General features: G+C 41.7%; 2 protein-coding genes across 2 annotated transcripts in view; one reads left to right on the top strand and one right to left on the bottom strand.

Annotated features, from left to right (window-relative positions):
- LOC126183932 (RNA helicase aquarius) overlaps window positions 1-23135 on the bottom strand; it is a 336087-nt gene that overhangs the window by 263148 nt on the left and 49804 nt on the right. Inside the window, exon 5 of the mRNA XM_049926283.1 lies at window positions 14496-14664. Within this exon, the coding sequence (XP_049782240.1) occupies window positions 14496-14664 (169 nt within the window). The remainder of the gene's footprint in view (window positions 1-14495; window positions 14665-23135) is intronic.
- Window positions 1-23135, top strand: part of LOC126183955 (probable G-protein coupled receptor Mth-like 5) — a 117294-nt gene that overhangs the window by 44673 nt on the left and 49486 nt on the right. The gene's annotated exons all lie outside the window — the stretch shown is intronic.

The raw sequence follows: 23135 nt of genomic DNA, 5'->3' as shown, positions 1-23135 counted from the left end.
GCGTGAAGCCCTACGACCAGCTGCTTTGGAGCTCTTCAGCCACTGGCGGGTGTCATCTTTCCCACTAGCAGAAACCTGGGAAGGGAGTGATCCAAGGGACCCCTTCCTAGCAAGAGAAGATGAAGAAGGCTTACACTTCTCCGGCTTAGAAGTGGGGATGGACGTCCCAGATGATTGGGTGGGTGTTGCTCCCAAAGTTGGTGGTGAGGGAGCAACAGGGATGGAAATGCCCCCACCATCAAGGGGGCAGGTGTAGTCTTCCAGCTGTTAGAGCAGACTGGGTTTGGCGGAGCTGATGGTGCCAGATCTGTTATAGCGGCAGCGTAAGATGATGTCATACGTACAGGATGTGGGCATTCAAATTTTCTCTTAGCCTCAGTGTAGGTCAGTCGGTATAGGATCTTGTACTCCATGATTTTCCTTTCTTTCTGGAGAATCCTGCAGTCTGGTGAGCAAGGCAAATGGTGCTCTCTGCAGTTGACACAGATGGGAGGTGGGGAACGTGGAGTATTGGGATGGGATGGGCGTCCGCAATCTCAACTTGTGACGCCGGAGGTACAGTGGAACGACATATGCCCTACTTCCAGCACTTAAAGCACCGCATCGGGGGAGGGATATAAGGCTTTACATCACAGCGGTAGACCATCACCTTGACCTTCTCGGGCAATGTATTACCCTTGAAGACCAAGATGAAGGCCCCGGTGGCAACCTGATTATCCCTCAGACCCTAGTGGACACGCCGGCCGAAATGCACACCTCGCCGCTCTAAATTGGCGTGCAGCTCATCGTCAGACTGTAAAAGAAGGTCCCTGTGAAATATGACACCCTGGGCCATAATAAAGCTCTTATGGGGTGTGATGGTTACAGAAACATCCCCCAGCTTGTCACAAGCAAGTAACGTACGTGACTGGGCAGAGGATGCTGTTTTGATCAAGACTGACCCAAATCTCATTTTGGACAAGCCCTCCACCTCCCCAAATTTGTCCTCTAAATGCTCAACAAAAAACTGAGGCTTTGTTGTCATGATGGATTCCCCATCAGCTCTTGAACATACAAGGTACCGGGGTGAATAAGATCCACTGCCATCCTTAGTCTGACATTTCTCCCATGGTGTGGTCAAGGAGGAGAATGATTTAACGATTTGGGGTCATACTTCTGTGCATTGAATTGAGCTCGTGAATGCTTCGAGACAGCTGGTGTTTGACCACCACCATGAGATGATCCATCACATGTCATCCACCCTGATACCACCCACTCCAACCAGGGGACCTCCCCAAGGGCACCACTCAGCCACAGCAAAGGCCACCTGGCAGGATGGCCATTGCCAGGAGTCTCAATGCCCCAGGGGGATGGACATGCACCCCTTGGCATATGTGGGGAGTCAATGGCACAGGCATCAGCAGAGCGATCCCTGTGTGGTCAGGGAGCTACAACCAACAGGGTACATGGCAGCCCCACCACAATTTACTGGCTATCATGCTGGATATCAGATGCAAAGAAGTCCATGGTCATTGTCAACATCGAAAGTGACCCTGCTTAGTGCATGGTGGAAAACGCACCCAGGAAGGTGTCCTAACCCAAGAGGGACTGAAATGCGATGATGAGAAAGTGGGCTAAAGACCTCAATGCACAATGGACACAATGCACCTTGTAAGGCGGCCTTCCCCAATTGGCTCACTCTTCAGGAAAATTTTGAAGAATGGCGGTCAAACCCTACAGGGGACCATCACATAAAGGCCAAAACGTGTGGAACTCCTTTTAGTCGCCTCTTACGGCAGGAAGGAATACCCTGGGCTTATTCTTACCCCCGGGCTCACCGGGCAGATGTACCATGAACATATCTGTTAGGACAATCCAGCCAAATTTGGTGTTAAGGGCTATGGCAGCAGGCGACTGACGCGAATGCCTTTGCTAACAGCACGACACTGCCTGCAGCACCTCTCCTGGGCCTGTGACAATACTGGTTCGACCCTAGATGACTGGAAAACTGCGACCTGGTCAGTGGAGTCCCAATTTCAGTTGGTAAAAGCTGATGGTAGGGTCCTAGTGTGGTGCAGACCACACAAAGCCGTGGACCCAAGATGTCAATAAGGCTCTGTGCAAGCTGGTGGTGGCTCCATAACAGTGTGGGCTGTGTTTTCATGGAACGCAGGGTCCTCTATTTCAACTGAACTGATAACTGGCTGGAAATGGTTATCTACGGCTACTTGGAGATGATTTGCATCCGCTCATGGACTTCAGGGTATGGAATGACAGTGTGCCTTGTCACTGGGCCACAACTGCTCATGATTGGTTTGAAGAGTATTCTGGACAATTCGAGGAATGATCTGGCCATCCAGATTGCATGATATGAATCTCTTCAAATATTTATGGGACATAATCAAGTGGTCAGTTTGTGCACAGAATCATGCACTGTCAATACTTTTACAATTATGGGTGGCTATAGAGGCAACATAATTCAACATTACTGTGGGGGTCATCCCACAACTTGTAGAATCCATGCCAGATTGAGTTGCACCACTATGCTGGGAAAAAGGAGGTCTGACACAATATTAGGAGATACCAATTGCTTTTATCACCTCAATGTATCTCCAGTTCAGCAGAATTGGCTCAGCACAATGGGGTGTGGTGAGTCTCACCTTGTTTGTGTTTAATTCAGTTTTTGTTCCCAGTTAGGTTGCAAAGCCAAGTGAACTCATGGACTTATTACTGTTTAACGGTAATGGTAGACCCAATAATCTAGTTACTGTAAGGTGTCAGGTTTGCAGTCTTGCTGGGCATCAATGACTGTGCACTAAGGCTGTAGCAACCATATCTTTTACAAGTAGATGTGTTGGTCATTTGGCTCTTGACTGCTCAGTGTATTGAAGCGTGATGATACACAGTAAAAAGTAATTTATAGGGTTTTTCTATAGTGTATTAGAAGGATAATTGGTTAATTGTGTTTCTCATTTAATTACAGTAGAGGTAAACTACAAAAAATGCTAGTAATACATGCTGCCACTACTACAGAGTCTGTTGCTCTAACAGAGCAAGTGTGTGTTGACAGAGGAAAATTTTCACCATAAGCAGTCCTTCATAGAACTGGGGCGCTGGAAGCTCATCAGGTTCTGTCACAGCCTGAGTCTGGGGAAAATAAAGTACAATTTGGGGTAGTTTCTTCTTCTTTTGTTCCAGCAGTAGCCGCACTTATGAAATGCTTTTCGGGTAAAACAATAGAAGATTCATCAGTTTTCATTAATGATATTACAGCTACTGCTACAATGAGCAGTTGATGAGACGAAGTAATCCTTCGGTTGGCTAACTTCCGATCCACAGGGTAAGCCAAGACATATGTGGTATATCATGAGACCCTCAATAAATGACAGTCATTTTAGCAGCTGGTCGCTGGACTACACCAGCATTACCAAAAGCAGAACAGCACACAGTTTTTTCATGTGAAACTCAGTATTTTGATTTTAAAGTGTAATGAGTCAATGGAAGTATTTTCAGACAGGATTCGCAAAGTCAATGCTCAGACCAATGTGCCCACCCAGAATGCAGAGGCCAATAAGGTGTTACTGTTGGAGGCAGAAGGCAGGGTGCTAGACTTTTTTTTGTGGGGAATTCCTTCAAAAATGTCACAATGAGTTCGGAATGAGAATCCAAGTATTTAACTGCACCTCCCAGAACTGCAGCACAACTGTAAGAAATAGATTTTTCCCACAAAGCAACTATTAGGTCAGCGTGTATTTGCTTTGGAGGCCAAACACTAAAGTTATGGACATAAGAGCCACATGTCAAAATAGTGTAAGCAACCACCGTGTTACTCGTGGGGGAAGTAAGCCACAGAGTGTCTGTCAGAAGAAGAAGAACGGGAAGCTCCGTCAGGAGAAGCAGCTGTTAAACTCAAACAGGAATCCTTTGACCTTCAGAAAGCAGTTCCAATAGACCGTAACACTGTGCAAGTTAGTGCACAGATGGAATGCTGCTTAGTGGGCTTAGTGAGTGGTGTGGAACAGAGATTTCTTGTAGACATCAGAGCGCACTTGTCCATAATCAGTCTGGACCTGGTGAGCAGGGGGAGACGGGCCATGACAGGATAATTGATGGGGATTGCCAAAGTTGTATTGAGTCGTTGTGGACGAAGGTTTCAGTGAGTCTTGGACTAAATTTTCTCGACAAACTTTGTGCGAGGACTGATCTTTGGCAGTGCTTGGTTGAGCTCAGTAAACCTTTGTTTCACTTGGGTGATACAATTGCAAATGAAACCATGTCACAATGCTCATTACCATTGAAGATGATGCCAACTACCGTATTTACTCGAATCTAAGCCGAACTCGAATCTAAGCCACACCTGAAAAATGAGACTCGAAATAAAGGAAAAAAAATTTCCCGAATCTAAGCCGCACCTGTAATTTTAGACTCGAAATTCAAGGGGAGAGAAAAGTTTTAGGCCGCACCTCCAAATCGAAACAAAGTTGGTCCATTGTAATATGAGACACAATTTAGGTCAAATGAATGACGATACAGCTACAGTAGTTTGGTTCGAGTCGTAAGCATAGCAGTTAAGCTTTACCAGGTAGCCATTGCTATGCGTCAGGCGCTCCGTCTGTATTTATTCAGGTACCCTTCCTTTTTCACGTGCTTCGTCTGGTTTGAATCGATTGCTTAGTTTGCTTCGATCTGATAATTGCTGTTTTCTTTGTTATAGGTGTTTACGTCACTCTTAAGCTGAAAATGCATTACTGTACTGTGCCATGCATTGTTTGTCGCATTCTAACAATGGCAAGAGACTGCTATTTGTTGTTACTTACACTGCTGCTTTCTTTGATAATGATCAACAAGAACCAAATAATAGACTGTGTATGATAGAACATGTTCTGAAAGAGAGTTGGGTGAAAATTTTTCTCCGTTTTAAAATCTTTGCGGCTGCTTCTTTAGTGCATCAAATTCTGCACAGAAATTAGTCACCTTAGGTTTAAAAATCTAGTCAGTTGCCGTGCTTCATTTCTGACTGTATCACTGTTAGGCATAAGAATAATACGAATATAAACATGACACGATACGTATATTCTTCCATGTTTGCTGTTCTCTCACTCTAGTTTCGTGGTTTATTAGGCAGACAGGATTTAAATGAGATACCAGCAAACATGAAAAATACGTGGCAAAATGTTTATATTAGTATTATTCTTATGGTGAAGAGAATACTGCATGTGATTTACATTTCATCAGGTTCCTATTAGCAACCATCTCTTCTCACAGGTAGGAAAAAATTGAGAACGTAGAGTTGGCCATATTGACAAACATCCCAAACAGTCTTGCCAGTCGGATTTTCGTAGTACATTGAAATTCTGCTACATTCGAAGATGAACAATACGGAATTTGTATTTACTTCATTGAATAATGTATGAAAATGCAGTGGTCGAAACTCGGGGCGGAGAAAAAAAGCTCGTCTTGCACCCTTTTTTTTTTTATTTTATTTATTTTTTTTTACTGGCGCAGAGGGTTTTGGCGCCAGTATTTATCTTTGTGCCTACAAAGCTTGCCTGTGTAGCGCTACATATATTCGACGGCAGAAGTTAGTTGTGTCGCCTCGGCACCTACCAACATTTTTCAGAACCTCCGGTTGCTTAGCACGCGATTCTAAGCCGCAGCCGGTTTTTTGGATTACAAAAAGCGAAAAAAAAATGCGGCTTAGATTCGAGTAAATACGGTAAACCGTAGACAAATTCGTTAAAGACTGATAACAGGATAAATACCAGCAGGTACTGAAAAGTTAGTGTGGATTTTAGTGGGTATCAATTTGCCTTGTGGGTCTTTGTATGTTGTTGAGCCATTCTCAGGTAATGAAGAGTTGGATGGTTCACACTGTTCTGTGTGCAGAAGCATAGCATGTGCAGGTAATGTTAATGAGGAACATATGGTTCCAGTTAACATAGATAACTTTGGCAGATGTGAAGTTAGTATGTCAACAGGTATACTTATAGCACTCTGGAAGTATTAGAGAAAGAAGACTTTGGTAAATTGAGTTGGGATAGAACCCATAAGCAAACCACTGACATAGCAGCGTTACAAGAGAATCTGAGTCACTTGAAGGACAGTGATTGCACAGCTGTGGAAAAAAATATTGTTGACGTTTAGCAACTTGTTTTGTACAGATGTGGGATTACCAGCAACTCCAGTAACTCAGCACCATATACCAACAAAGGATAGCACACGGATTTATAGGAAACAGTTTCACACAGTGAGACACTTACAGCAGCTAATAAGAGTTCATCAAACACCTATGAGATGGGATCAGAGAACATATTGTTACTGTCGGATGGGATGAAGATAGATTTTGCACAGACCATTACAGATGCTTATCCAGTCCCTAATATTACAGAAACCTTGGATAAGTTGGATCAGTTTCATTACTTTGCTACAAGGGACCTCGAAAGTTGTTATAATCGGTTAGAAGTAGTGCTTGACGATACACCAAAGACAGCGTTTACAGCACCATATGGACATTATCGGTATAAGCTGATGCCATTCGCTTTAAAAAATGCACCTGCTACTTTTCAGCAGTTATTAGATAGAATTTTAACAGGGTTAAAGCCTAAGACCTGTATGGACTACTTCGAGGACATAATAGTCTATTCAGAAGCTATATCAGGACATGTGGGATGACTGGACGATGTGTTTAGCAGATTGCAATCACCACGTTCGATGCTGAACATGGAAAAGCATTAATTTTCTCAAACTCGAGTTAACTGTCTGTGACAAATAATTAGTGAATGTGGTGTGCAAACTGATCCTCATCTTACAGAAGGACTTCAAAAGTTTACAGAACCATGGACGACCAAAGAGATAGAGTTGTTCGCCAGTTTGTGCAACTACTACTGTAAATTCAGAAAAAAATCTTGGAAAAATAGCTGAACCTTTGAACAGATTGCTCAAAAAGGGTGTAAAGTTTGAGTGGACACAGGAGTGTCAGCTAGCATTCAAGATTTACCAGATCGTAAAAAAAGAGTTCATCCTCTCTCATAACACTTCTAACAAGCCAATCAGCTGTATTTTAGTCAGATGATTGATGGACCGGAGTACTCAGTAGCATATGCTTCAAGGCAAGGCAGTTAAAAAAGGTGGAAATGTTAGTGGTCATTTACGGTATGACATATATCTGTTGTTACTTTTATGGTATAAGATTAAAGTTGTAACTGGTCTTGCATCACTGAAATAGTCGTTTGGTCTAAATGACACATCTAGTTGTTTAACATGTTGGGCTCTCAAGCTTAGTGAGTCTGATCAAGAGGTTGTCTCTAAGCCAGATAGAAAATACACAAACGTGGACACATTAGTCCACAAAACAGCAATGTTGAGTACATTGGACAAAAGTGTGTTGAAATGGCAGCAGGCACAGGCAGAGGATAAAGACTGCCAGACTTTTAAGTCACAGCTGCACTTTATCAAGCACGAGGATTTGTTGTGCAGAGTAATGAAATGCAGACAACTCGGTGTGGTCCTGGAAGTTTTTCAAAAGAAAGTGTTGCAACATGCTCATGATCATGTGTTGTCAGGTCATGGCACCTGATGAACAACAGATACGTATGTTGCAGAACAGTTTTGGTGTAGGACTGGGAAGCATGACGTGGAGCAGTATGTCAGAGACTGTGTACGATGCACGCAGAGAGCAGATATTTAACAGCAAAAAATCCCTTTGTAGAGGTTACCACAGGCATCAAAGTCATTTCAAATGCTTCGGCTTGACATTTGCAGACCATATAACAGAAAACCTGCAGGGAATAGGTATGCACTTACAATCATTGAACATTTTTCACAATTTCTAGTAATGGTAGCAATTCCAGACCAACAGGCCAGCACTGTGGTACAGGCATTAGTTAACAGTTTGATACTGTAGTCTGGAGCACCTGATACCTTAGTCACTTATCAGGGCATGAACTTTGTTCCAGAATTTATGAACCAGCTATGCCACATGTTGCAAGTTTGGGATTTACAACCCTCAAACTAGTAGTAGGATGGAGCACATCCATAGGACTATTTCAAAAATGCTAAGTTTTTAAGTGAATGCTACACACGACAACTGGGATACCTAGCTTCCATGTGTGGTTTCTGCATTAACTAAGAGATTCATTAAGGAACAGGCATGTCACCATTTGAGGTAGTGTACGGGATGAATATCCCACTCCCTTTGACTTTTTTAAGTTCTAAATTAGGACTGAATTGTGAATCAGAGTAGAAGTTTGTGAGAAGAATATGGGAAGTGTGGAGAATGTACAAAAGGCAAACATAATGGCTCTGAAACGCCAGGAACAGCCAAATAGGTGCAGGGGAAAACTACCACAGTATCGTATAAATCAGTGGATACTTGTCACTAATCACTATACAACAAAAGGAAAGACAAAGGAGTTCTTAACTAAATATCACGGACCATATCAGGTCACGGAGATGACATCACCGTTTAATGAACTATAACGTCTATTGTCCACTTCAGTCGGGTGAAACCATTTAAGGGTATGGTGGATATGGTACCACAGTTAGCTGTGACCAATCCGGTACACATATGTGCAGTATGCAGAAAGAAGGAACCTCTAGCAATTGGACAGCACAAAGCACAAGACATTCCTTATGCTTTGAGGTCAGTTAGTTCTACTGTTAGATTCTTTGCAATGTTATGTTCATGTTAGGTTTATTCTTGATATATGTGTTATGGGTGTGTCACTACTACACATATTTTTCCTTTACTACAGTGGGGTTATTGTCATGTTTTTGTTTTTGTTGTTTCTGTTTCTATTTGTCAGTTAGTCGTTTCACAAGAAGGCAGGAGATGATAGACAGCTCCTTTCCTCAGATGGCAACTTCATGAAGACATACTTCATCGGGAGTGGAACAGGAAGATTAACTGTCGTTCAACCATTGCATTGGACTCAGGCGTGTCATTCTTTTGCTTATGTGCCATCAGTGGAGATTAAAAGTAGAGAGTTGGGAAATACTGAATGAAATTCAGAGACTGGAATCCCCCCCACACACACACAATTATAGTTGGTGGTGACTACAATCTACCCTCAATATGGCAAAAATACATGCTTACAGTCAATGGTAGGCATAAAATGTCATCTGAAATCATTCTTAATGCAGTCTCAAGAAATTATTTTCAGCAACTAGTTCAGGAGAGCACTTCAGTGTAAATGGTTGCAAAAACATACCTGACCTAGCAACAAATAATCCTGTACAAAGAGAGGGTGTCATGAGAAATACAGGGATTAATGACCACAAAGTGGTGGTTGTGACACGAAATACTGTAACATCCAAACCCACCAAAAATAAACACAAAATACATCTATTTAAAAAAGCAGATAAAAATTCTGCTTGATACTTTCCTAAGAGACAGTCTCCATTCCTTCGAATCTGACTACGTAAGCTTAGGCCAGAAGTGGTTTAAATTCAAAGAAATAGCATTGGCGGCATTTGACACATGTATACCAAGTAAATTACTAAGAGATGGTACTGATACCCCATAGTACACAAAACAGGTCAAAACACTTGCAGAAGCAACGAAAAAAGCATGCAAAATTTAACAGAATACAAAACCCCCAAGATTGGCAAAGTTTTGCAGAAGCTCAAAATTTAGTGCAAACTTCAATGTGAGATGATGCTTTTAACAGTTCCACAATGAATTCTGTCTTGAAATCTAGCAGAAAGTCCAAAGAGATTCAGCTTGTGTGTAAAGAACCCCTGCAACACAAGCAACACCTTCACTGTGCTGTAACAATGGTGACGTTACTGATGACAATGCCACTAAAGCAGGGTTACTAAATACGGTTTTCCGAAATTCCTTCACCAAAGACAAGAAAATAAATAGTCCAGAAATTGAATCAAGATCTACTGCCAACATGAGTAACTTATAAGCAGATATCCTCGGTGTAGCAAAGCAGCTTAAATAATTTAATAAAAGCAAGGTCTCTGGTCAAGATTGGACTCCGGTTCCTTTCAGAGTATGCTGATACAGTAGCTCCATATTTACCAATCATATACAAATGCTCACCTGTCGAAAGATCTGTACTGACAGACTGGAAAGTTGCACTAATGTCAACTTGCAGTAGGATTTTGGACCATACACTGTGTTCAATCATTATGAGTTATCTCGAGCAAAACGATTTACTGACAAACAGTCAACACAGATTTAGAAAACATCATTCTTGTGAAATACAACTAACATTTTATTCTCATGAAGTGATGAGTGCTACTGACCTGGGATGTCAAATTGATTCCATATTTTTAGATTTCCAGAAAGCTTTTGATACCAATCTCACAAGTGACTTTTAATCAAACTGCATGCCTAAGGAGTATCATCTCAGTTGCTTGACTGGAATCACAATTTCCTGTCAGAAAGGTCATAGTGCATAGTAACTGATGGAAAGTCATCCAGTAAAACCGAAGTATTTGCTGGTGTTCCCCAAAGAAGTGTTACAGGCCCCCAGCTGTTCCTGATCTACATATATGATTTAGTAGACAATCTAAGTACCCCTTTTATATGTTTTGCATATGATGCTGTCATTTACCATCTTATAAAATCATCAGATGATCAAAACAAATTTCAGTACGATTTAGACAAGATTTCTGTATAGTGTAAAAAGTGGCAACTGACTCTAAATTATGAAGAAATATGAAGTCATCTACATGAGCACTAAAAGGAATCCTCTTAATTTTGGTTACATGATAAATCACTCAAATCTAAAGGGTGTAAATTCAATTAAATACTCACATATTACAGTTATGAATAATTTCAATTGGAATGTTCACGTAGATAATGTTGCGGGTAAAGCAAAACAAAGACTGTGCTTTATTGGCAGAACACTTAGAAAATGCACCAGGGCTACTAAAGAAACTACTTAAACTACACTTGTCCACCCTCTTCTAAAGTACTGCTGTGCAGTGTGGGATCCACATTAGATAGGATTGACGAAGGACATGGAAAAGGTTTAAAGGACAGCAGATCATTCCATACTATCACAAAACAGGGGAAAGTGTGCCATGGAAATGACACATAAATTGGGGTGGCAATCATGAAAACAAAGGCATTTTGTGTTGCAGCAGGATCTTCTCATGAAATTTCGATCACCAACTTTCTCCTCAGAGTGTGAAAGTATGTTGTTCATGCCTACCTACATAGGAAGGAACAGTCTCATAATAAGATCAGAGAAAGCAGAGCTCACACAGAAAGATTTAAGTGAAACAGTACAGAAATAGCCTGAAGGTGGTTCAATGAACACTCTACCAGGCACTTCATTCTGAACTGCAGAGTAATCACGCAGATATAGATGTAGCTTTCAGCCAAAAGTTGTGGCACATTTCTATTATGTATCTGCATATTTTATTTCTGTAATAAACTCAAACGGCCCCAGTCTACAGAACAACCAATGCACCAGTGTCCAGTCACGTGATTAGCCGCCACAGACCAAGAGAGTAGTTGATGACAGTAAAACCTCTGTATTCTGTACTGCAAGCATTAGATTAAGGATTACATTGAGGTGACGAAGATCAAGGGGTAGCGATATGCACATAAACAGATGGCAGTAGTATTGTGTTCACAAGGTATAAAAGGAGAGTGCACAGGCAGAGCTGTCATTTATATTCAGGTGAGTCATGTGAAAAGGTTTCCAACCTGATTATGACCACACAACAGAAATAAAAGACTTTCAACATTGAATGGTAGTTGGAGCCAGAGGCTTGTGACATTCAGTTTTCGAAATTGTTAGGAAATTCAATATTCTACAAACCACAATGTCAGTAGCATGCTGAAAATACCAAATTTCTGGCATTACACCTCACCATGGACAACACAGTGGACAACAGCCTTCATTAATGACTGAGAGTAGCGATGTTTGCATAGTTGTCAGTGCTAACACACAGGGAGCACTATGTTAAATAACAAGCAACAATGGGTGAAATAACCGCAGTAATCAATGTGGGATGTACCACGAACATATCTGTTAGGACAGTGAGGCAAAATTTGGAATTAAAGGGCTATGGCAGCAGATGACTGACTGGTAACAGCATGACATCACCTGCAGCACCTCTCCTGGGCTCGTGACAATATTGGTTGGACCCTAGATGACTGGAAAACCATGGCCTGCTCAGTTGAGTCCTAGTTTTAGTTGGTAAGAGCTGAAGGCCGGCTTATAGTGTCGCACAGACCCCATGAAGCCATGGACCTAAGTTGTTGATAAGGCACAGTGCAAGCTGGTGCTTGCTCCATAATAATGTGGGCTGTGTTTACATGGAATGTAAAGGGTCCTCTGGTCCAAATACACCAATAATAATATAATAATGTCGTGTGACTAGGGCCTCCCATTGGGTAGATCGTTCGCCGGGTGCAAGTCTTTCGATTTGATGCCACTTCGGCGACTTGCGCACCGATGGGGATGAAATGATGATGATGAGGATAACACAACACCCAGTCCCTGAGCAGAGAAAATCTCCAACCCAGCCGGGAATCGAACCCAGGCCCTTGGGATTGACATTCTGTTGCGCTGACCACTCAGCTACCGGGTACAGACACCAATCATTTACCGGAAGTGGTTATGTTCAGCTGCTTGGAGACCATTTGCAGCCAATCATGGCCTTCATGTTCCCAAGCAACAATGGAATTTTTATGGACGACAATGCACAATGTCACTGGGCCACAATTGTTCACGATTTGTTTGAAGAACAATGGACAATGCGAATGAATGATCTGGCCACTCAGATCGCCCAACTTGAATCCCATAGAAAACTTGTAGAACAGTTTGTGCACAAAATCCTGCACTGGCAACACTTTTGCAACTATAGACAGCTGTACAGGTAGCATGGCACAATATTTCTACAGAGGAATTCCAACAACTTGTCGAGTCCATGCCACATTGAGCTGCTGCACTATACAAGGCAAAAGGAGGCTCAACAAGATACTGGGAGGTATCCCGTGACTTTTGTCACCTTAGTGTATAATTTAATAAAGTTCTGGATACTGCACTTCGAAAGTAAGCTCAAGTTAGTAGTGGAAAGGGAGAAACCCACGTGGGAAAACTCATGGTTGCTGCTGGGTGTTGCCATCAACAAGACACGGAGCTTTCTTTGATTAAGAGCAATTTTAATTAAAGACTCAATTTGGAAGATTCAGGATGAATCTCTTGAAAGAAGGGACACTTGTTGCACCTCGAAAAAGTTTGGCACACAAATTGTGAATTTTTAAAAGTTTTACTACTATGCGCTGTCCAGTAGTAGAGGCCAGCCTGGACAATATGCTAATCAAGCAAGCCATTGGGTGGTATCATCGACATTATGACAAAAATCTTTGGGAAAGCAGGAGTTTGTGACACTAGTCACCAAAAGAGCACGTGGAACAGCTAGCACAGGGTTCCCAAGAGTGAGGTAACATTTTGTAACTTGAGCACTTGTGTGCTACCAAGAAACTCACACGTCACAAATTTAGCTGGGCCTAGCATCCCTTGTTCAGGGCAGAGCGAGCTAGAAAAAGCTTACTGGACAAGTATGATGAAGCAAACTTACCAAGATGAGGTAACATTTTGTAACTCGGGCACTTGTGTGCTACCAAGAAACTCACACGCCACAAATTTAGCCGGGCCCAGCAACCCTTGTTCTGGGCAGAGTGAGCTAGGAAAAGCTTACACGACAAGTACAATGAAGCAAACTTACTCGTCCCCCTCCAGTAGGACACATCGGAAGTGTACTTACCAGGGTACAAATAATCGAGCTTAGGAGCACAAAGCATTCAGTCATGTGGCCATTCTGTCTGCATCTTGAACTGGGGAAAACGACGGAACTTTTGAGTTTCAGGAAAAACATGACGCATTCTTGGTGATGGAAATCGATTGTCATGTGCAAGCGATTATCTGATCGAGTTCCGGTACAAGGCACCCCACATTTACAGTGTGACGGCTGCAGAACTTGAACAAAGTTTCGCCAATGCAGGGAGCTGGTGTCTAGGCAGCTCCCACCCTCCTAGCAACTTCAGCTGTTGGGGTGCAAGCTGTCTATGATTCAGCTAGGTGAAGCAAGCATTCACTGCCTCCTAACCACAAAGATGTCTTCAGACACCATCCTGGTCAACCCTAGGAGGTGACTATGACACTGATAGTCAGCATTAGGACATCTAGCATCGGCTAAGGCACATGGGGACAATGTGGTATGTGTAGGGGTGCTCGAGCGGAGTGACTGGGCAGCCCTCACTTGTCTTCACAGCTGGCAGCCAATGGGATGCTCTAATAAACATCTGTCAATGAATCACTTCTACTGCACATTCCTGTGTAAACCTGTCCACTCTGTCACTATTTCTCTCACCCATCCTGACGCATAGCAAGCCAGAATAGGCTGGGTCTTTACAGTGTGAATGAAAACAACTTATTATCCAGGTTGAATATGCTTGATCAGAGAGGGAGGGAGGAACTTGAGGGGGGGGGGGGGGGGGAGATTTGTAAAAATTATTAATGAATATTGCATTTTGTAAGCTTTACCTTCTTCAGGAATTGTTTCAAGCAGTTTTATGAAGTGAACCATGAGTCTCTTCAGAAAACGCCGTTCCCAGTCTTGTCTTGGTTTCAGATTTCCTGCATCTTTACGCTGTATGAGCTTCCAGAACTTACGCCATTTGGGTTCTGCTTTAAGTTCTTGTTCTCGGCGACCCTGCAAAATAATTGCAATATTACATAATTAAACCTCAAACACACCTGCAGTACTACAATATTTTGAGTGTCCCAAGTAACAACCTTTCATTTTATTACATTCCTTTTACATATTGACAATTGCTTCGAACTAGTATAGATCCCCAACTATCTGACATGAGGGAATAGAAAATACTACATATTTTGTATCCATAAAGCTAAACACAAAAATATTTTTTACTGTGTATATCACCTAGATAAATTACCTACCTGTAATAACATGAATTCTTCATCTCCTAAATGCAAGAGTTTCTGAAGCAAATCAACATTACTGATGCACTGTACAGTGTGTCAGCATCGTCATAAGACTCTACTGTACTGGTTAAAACTGATTTTTTTTAAAGCTGTGGTCAAATTTCTACACACTAACTTTCTTGCAAACCCACCAGATATACTGATGGAAGACATGGAACAATCAACAAGTGTCATTATGTCTAACACACCAGTCATGGCAGAAGCATGGACACACTTCACAGAGGGGTTATGTCTCACACACGTGACTGAGGAGCAGCCAGGCAAACCATTTATCACAAGGTTACAGAATGTCCCAACAGGGCCCATCATGATACTTACAACAGTTTCCTGATGGCTATGCATGACATATTTGACTATATTAAACATTTTGATGTGTCTGTGTAAATTGCATGTGTTATAGTATTTAATAATGTGCTTAAAAACCCCATGATAAAGAAATTGTGTCCAAGTCCTGCAAATGACCTGCAAACAAGTAAACTATATCAATCACAGGACACCTACTAGCAGAGAGATTTAAGCCCAAGTAGCCACAACCTCAACCTCAGCCCCCTCCCCCCCTTTTCTCTGAGAGTCAGCCAGTGCCATCTTCTGATGTGAAAAGAAACTATCCTATAAAATGATGCTATATTTATGAACTCTGACACATGAAGAAGTGAACTGCTCTTACTGTTATGCAAGTTAACCATTCATGTGAGTGAGATTATTAAAGTACACTTTGGCACCTATGGACTCTTAAGTGTTTTATACATCTTAGAGATCTAATTATTGTGGTGGTTTCCACCATCATCTATCAATTTTGACACACCTGTGTTACACAGTGGCAACTTGCCTGTATTCAGTTTAATCTGAGTGCACAGTAAATTAGTTGTTCAATTTCTTTTAATGATTTTGTGGCTCAGGACTATAATTTTATTTTATTGTGAACTTATTAACTTTTGTTTCATGTTGCAGCATACCTATGCAAGTGAGTTGTGCTTGGGTAGCTCAGGTGGTAGAGCACTTGCCCGCGAAAGGCAAAGGTCCCGAGTTCAAGTCTCGGTCTGGCACACAATTTTAATCTGCCAGGAAGTTTCAAATAAGTAACTGTTTCCATAAAAGAGCAAATCAAAAAACATTTTATAAAGGATGGATTTTTGATCACATACTGAAATGAATGGGCAGACTGGACTAGGCAAAGATGGCATTCCTCAATAAAAGAAATCTACACTCCTGGAAATTGAAATAAGAACACCGTGAATTCATTGTCCCAGGAAGGGGAAACTTTATTGACACATTCCTGGGGTCAGATACATCACATGATCACACTGACAGAACCACAGGCACATAGACACAGGCAACAGAGCATGCACAATGTCGGCACTAGTACAGTGTATATCCACCTTTCGCAGCAATGCAGGCTGCTATTCTCCCATGGAGACGATCGTAGAGATGCTGGATGTAGTCCTGTGGAACGGCTTGCCATGCCATTTCCACCTGGCGCCTCAGTTGGACCAGCGTTCGTGCTGGACGTGCAGACCGCGTGAGACGACGCTTCATCCAGTCCCAAACATGCTCAATGGGGGACAGATCCGGAGATCTTGCTGGCCAGGGTAGTTGACTTACACCTTCTAGAGCACGTTGGGTGGCACGGGATACATGCGGACGTGCATTGTCCTGTTGGAACAGCAAGTTCCCTTGCCGGTCTAGGAACGGTAGAACGATGGGTTCGATGTACCGTGCACTATTCAGTGTCCCCTCGACGATCACCAGTGGTGTACGGCCAGTGTAGGACATCGCTCCCCACACCATGATGCCGGGTGTTGGCCCTGTGTGCCTCGGTCGTATGCAGTCCTGATTGTGGCGCTCACCTGCACGGCGCCAAACACGCATACGACCATCATTGGCACCAAGGCAGAAGCGACTCTCATTGCTGAAGACGACACGTCTCCATTCGTCCCTCCATTCACGCCTGTCGCGACACCACTGGAGGCGGGCTGCACGATGTTGGGGCGTGAGCGGAAGACGGCCTAACAGTGTGCGGGACCATAGCCCAGCTTCATGGAGACGGTTGCGAATGGTCCTCGCCGATACCCCAGGAGCAACAGTGTCCCTAATTTGCTGGGAAGTGGCGGTGCGGTCCCCTACGGCACTGCGTAGGATCCTACAGTCTTCGCGTGCATCCGTGCGTCGCTGCGGTCTGGTCCCAGGTTGACGGGCACGTGCACCTTCCGCCGACCACTGGCGACAACATCGATGTACTGTGGAGACCTCACGCCCCACGTGTTGAGCAATTTGGTGGTACGTCCACCCGGCCTCTCGCATGCCCACTATACGCCCTCGCTCAAAGTCCGTCAACTGCACATACGGTTCACGTCCACGCTGTCGCGGCATGCTACCAGTGTTAAAGACTGCGATGGAGCTCCGTATGCCACGGCAAACTGGCTGACACTGACGGCGGCGGTGCACAAATGCTGCACAGCTAGCGCCATTCGACGGCCAACACCACGGTTCCTGGTGTGTCCGCTGTGCCGTGCGTGAGATCATAGCTTGTACAGCCCTCTCGCAGCGTCCGGAGCAAGTATGGTGGGTCTGACACACCGGTGTCAATGTGTTCTTTTTTCCATTTCCAGGAGTGTATTACTTTCAAATATAGGCCTTAATTTTAAGAAGAGTTTTCAGAGAATTTTTGTCTGGAGTACAGCATTTTATGGAAGTGAATCATGGGCTGTGCGAAAGGAAGAGAAGTGAAGTTTTTTATGTGTGAAGCTATAGAACGTTACATTGATAGCAAACAAATGGAAAAGTTCTCCAGCAGAAACAATAAGTAGAGGAACGTGTATGACACATTTAACAAAAGGGACAGAATGATTGGACTTGTATTGACTTTTGAATTGCTTCCATGGTACTAGAGAGACCATAGATGATACAAATTGTAAGGGACGAGAGAAATTAGAATATATACAGCAAATAACACAGGAGGTTGGATGTAAGTGCAGTTCTGAGACAAAGAGATCAGCAAAATAGAGGAAATAGTGTCAAGTTGCATCAGGCCACTCTGAAGACTTAAGATCCCCCCCACAAAAAAGTTCTTTTTTCCCCCTAACTGTCTTGCATTTTAAGATATCAGGCATAGATGAACAGTAAACAGGTTTGCAATTTTGTTTCTTGCATATAAATAATGCCAGAGTCACTTTTTGATGTCGAAACCAGTTTGAAAGGGTGAGTCCCTAAGAAAAATTCAAACATACAAACATTTTTTCTCATTTCAAAACTGGCAACAAGACAACTGTTGACAAACTTTTTCTTGATGTCAAGCACCACCTAAACAGTTTACCATACTGTAAATGATGAGGTCATTAGAGATGGATCACAAAGTTTGGTTGAGGGAAAGATGAGAAACGAAAACAGCAATGTCCTTTTTCTGTAGGAACTATCCCAGCAGTTATCTTAAGTGACTTGGGGAAACCACATATAATCTAAATCTGCAAGGCAAGATGGCATTATGGACTACCGTCCTCCTGAATTTGAGTCCGGTTTGCTAACCGCTGCATCGTCATACCCGTTACGTGCCCAAACAGACAAAAATATTGAGAAAATTTAGGATACAGGGCTTTAAGACTGACGATGGACCACTGAAAATAGGTGAAGTTGACTGTTTTGTCAGGGACTCAGTTCAATAAATTTTAACAGAAGAACTGGGAAATAAAATGGTCAGTGCCACATCTGTGGATGTGGTTCTGAATAGTCAACAAAGAGCACTAAGTAGAAGTTGCTCCAGACTGGCCCAGATTCCCCCCCCCCCCCCCCTCCCCACCCCACAATTTGTTACTAGTGACACAGGAGGGGGTTGTCATTCCTTTCCCAAAACTAATACAACAATCAAGTCTACGAAAGCACTGAAGCTAATCAATATGGCACTAATTTTTTTTTTTTCCTTTTTTTGTGAGATGATGACTACTGCCTAAGGTATTTATTCCACTAGGAAAACCCATTAATCAATTTTTCTACTTGGAAGTTCTGATAAGATTGAAGAACAGTGAGTGCAAAACAACATTTTGTGGCACACGATGCATGTTCCCAAGATGCATCACAGTATGCCAGTTTTTAGGCCAAAATGGTGTGGTTGCTTTGCCTCACACACTTTAATCATTTGACCTAATTCCATGTGATTTCTTCTTCTTTCACACATTATGAAGGGCATGAAAGGACTCTGACTTGGCAATGAAGTTTTTAAGAAACAAAAGCAAGACAGAAGCTGTCAGCCATCAATACAAACAAGTGTCAAAAATGTTCCACCTATGGAATGGACTATATATTGAGCACAGTGGAGAATAATTTGAAGGCTAAAGGTCATTTTGTAAAAAATAATAACAAATTAATTTAAAAAAGTCAGTTTTTTTTTACATTTTAACTCCTTATTTGAGGCAGTATTTCTCATAATAAGAGTGTATTTTATGAAGGGAATATTAGCTTAATGTCATGATAAAATAAAATTTATTTTATACCAATTTGTATTCTAATCCCTTAATCAGGCAGAAGGGTTGGAGAATTTAAAAAGGAACTTGGATATGTTACAGTTAGATGCAGTGGGAATTACTAAAGTGTGGTGGCAAAAAGAACAAGACTTCTGGTCAGGTCAGTACAGTGTTATCAAAATATAATCAAATAGGAGTAAGGCAAAAGTAGCCTAATAATGACTAAGAAAACAGGAAAGTGGGTAAGCTGCTACGAACAGCATAGTGAACACATTATCTTAGCACAGAGAGACACAAAGACAAAACCCACCACAGAAGTACAAGTTCATATGCCAACTTACTCCACGGATGATGTACATATTAAAAGAACATATGATAAGATGTCGTTGTCATTGTTACTGCAGTCTTCAGTCTAAAGAGTAGTTTGATGTAACTCTCCATGCAAGCCTATCTTATGCAAGCCTCTTCTTCATATCCATGTAACTACTGCAACCTACATCCATTTGAACCTGATTATTGTTTTTCAAGCTTTGGTTTCCCTCCATAAGTTTTACACACACACTTTCTACAGTAAATTTTATCGGAAGAAGTGGGAATGGACAATTCCTTGATGCCTCACGATGTGTCCTATCAATCAATCCATTCTTTATTCAAGTTGTGTCATAAATTTCTTTTTTCCCCAGTTTGATTCGATACTTCCTCATTTGTTTTTTGATCTACCCATCTATGGAATTCTTCTGAAGAATGACATTTCATTTCCTTCCATCCTTATCATATGTGAAATACCTATTTTCCCCATTTCACTTCCATTCAAGGCTAAACTTTCAAATAAATTACCTTCAGAACAGGCTTCCTAACAGTAAAATTTAAAACATATGTTACCAAATTCCACTTTATTGGAAATGTTTTTCTTGCTTTTGACAGTACGCATTTTATACCTTTCTTACTGCAACCATTACCAGTTATTTTGCTGCCATATAAAGAAAACTCATCTACTACTTTAAGCGTCTCCTTTCCTAACACAATTCCTTCAGAATTGCCTGATTTACTTTGACTACATTCCATCATCCTTGGTTTAATTTTACCGATGTTCAACTTATGATCTCTTTTCAAACTGCTATCCATTTCAATCAATTGCTCTCCCATGTTCTAGCCATTTCTGACACTATTACAGTGTCATCAGCAAACAGCAATTTTTAGTTCTTCTCCCTGAGCTTTTAATTACTTCCCCAAATTCCTCTTCAGTTTTCTTCACAGCTGTCTGCCTCTGTAGATGAGTGGTCAGTGTGACTAACTACCATGCAGAGGACCCAGGTACCCGTAACCTGACAAGGATTTTTCATTGGTAGTACAACTGGGACAGAGAGTGTACTAAAACTCATAATACCAACTGAGGAACTGTTTGACCAAATAGTAACAACAGCTGCTGGGAGAGTGCTGGGCTGACCCCATGCCCCTCCATACTGCATTGACTCCATTGGCTAAGGTTGAGATAGTGGCCAGTCAATATCGATGAGTCCACCTGGGCCGGTGAACAGAGTTTACATTTCTTTACAGTATTTACAATGTACAGATTGAACAACATTCCTTTTCAATTATGGTTTTTGGTGCTTGTATGTTATCCCCACTGCCTTCAAAATTTCCAGAGTGTAGCCCAGTCTGCATTGTCAAGAACTTTCTCTAAATCTACAAATGTTGTGAACAAAAGTTTGTCTTCTTCAATCAAACTTCTAGGATAAGCCATATGGTCAGTATACCATCATGTATTCCTACAATTCTCCAGAACACAAACTGAACTTCTCTGAGATCAGCCTCTGCCAGTTTTTGCTTTCTTCTGTATATAATGCAGGATTCAGCGACCACCAAGCTGTCATTCTAAAGGTCGATGTTAGCAAAGATACCTCAAACTCAGACTCACATAAAACTTTACGAAGGTTTTTCACTCAAGATAACTTGAACAAGCTAAATGCCCTCCTTAGTAAAGAAAAGTGGACACAGATGTACAAGGCCATGAAATTCAACATATTTCTTGACAAAATGATCCACCACTTTTAAGAGGCCTTTCCATAAAAACCAGTAAGAATAAATAATAATAATAATAATAATAATAATAATAATAATAAACCCCTTGGAGGCCCGGGAAAAGGATAGGCCTCCGGTATGTTCTGCCAGTCGTAAAAGGCGACGAAAAGAACAAACCACTAATAGGGCTAACCCCCCTTTTAGTGTGATTAGTTGGTTAGGACAGAACTAACGAAGCCTCGGACAAGCGCTGTCATGGTCGGGGATGGCACTTGAACCCTATACCCGTCCACAATGGTAACGACACTGCTAGCCACATGGAAAATGATTTAAATCCAAATAGAGGTGTTTTGTAGGATATGCTTCCTGCAACCACTCTAGAAGGAAAACAAAGACAGAGGATGAGATGGTCAGATGAAGTTAACAGACACATCATGTTCTGTTATTACCAAGCAACAAACTTAGGAACCAACACAACTGGATACAGATCACAAGAATTCACAAAATTTATTACCAGATACCCAGAATTAAAATTTTTAACAGAACAACGACTAGCTGATCAGATCCGCGTAATAATAAAAAATAACAGGATACCCCAGTCAGAATTAGAAAACATCAAACAACAAGTACAACAAATACTGGAATAAAATAATGTGCAATCAGAAGAAGAAAATACAGTAATGGACTCAAACATCCCAGAGCAAACAAACTAAGAACACACATCAGTTAAACAATCAGAGGAAAACAAAATCTTAAGACAGCCACCAGAACAAGCACAAATAGAACACGAAGTGACACACATGTTAGATAAAGAAGAAAAATTTCAGCTGACATATATAGAATATAAAGACACAAAATACAGACATTAGACCATTAGTGCATAGACCACCAAATAACCCACAAGTCGAAACAACAATAAAAAATATCAACACAATCATAAACAACAAAATAAATGAAAATACAACTATGGAAGAGTTACAACTACTGGTTTATATAGGAGCACTCACTACACTAAATATACACACTAGGCAGGGATCAGGACCAACCAACACACAGAAGAAACCCACAAAACCAGCATGGCAACACAGGCTACAGATCAGATTAGAAAAACTGAGAAAAAACATCGGTCAGCTAACACAATTTATAAGAAATGAAATATCAGACAAAAACCGAAAAAGGTTAGGTAAAAATCTAACAACCAGAAGCAATAGAGCAATTAGATGAAAAAAAGCAGAAATTACAAGCATTGGCCAAACGACTTAGAAGATACAAAAAAAAGTGAAAATAGAAGGAAACAAAACCAAACATTCAACACAAACCAAAAGAGATTTTACCAAACAATGGATAACACACACATTAAAATAGACAATCCACCGAACATAACAGACATGGAACACTTCTGGAGCAGCATATGGTCAAACCCGGTACAACATAACAGGCATGCACGGTGGATACAAGCAGAAACAGACACATACAAGATGATACCACAAATGCCTCAAGTGATAAATTTGCAACATGAAGTCACCCGAGCAATTAATTCTACACACAATTGGAAAGTCCCTGGAAAAGATAAAATAGCAAAATTCTGGCTAAAGTTCACCTCAACACATTCACACCTAACTAAATTATTTAACAGTTACATTGCAGATCCATACACAGTCCCTGATACACTTACACAAGAAATAACTTATCTTAAACCTAA

This window comes from Schistocerca cancellata, chromosome 1 (genome assembly GCF_023864275.1).
Source record: "Schistocerca cancellata isolate TAMUIC-IGC-003103 chromosome 1, iqSchCanc2.1, whole genome shotgun sequence".
Classification (NCBI taxonomy): Eukaryota; Metazoa; Arthropoda; class Insecta; order Orthoptera; family Acrididae; genus Schistocerca; species Schistocerca cancellata.
The sequence above is the reverse complement of the archived record's forward strand: the minus strand, read 5'-3'. Positions and strand labels throughout refer to the sequence as shown.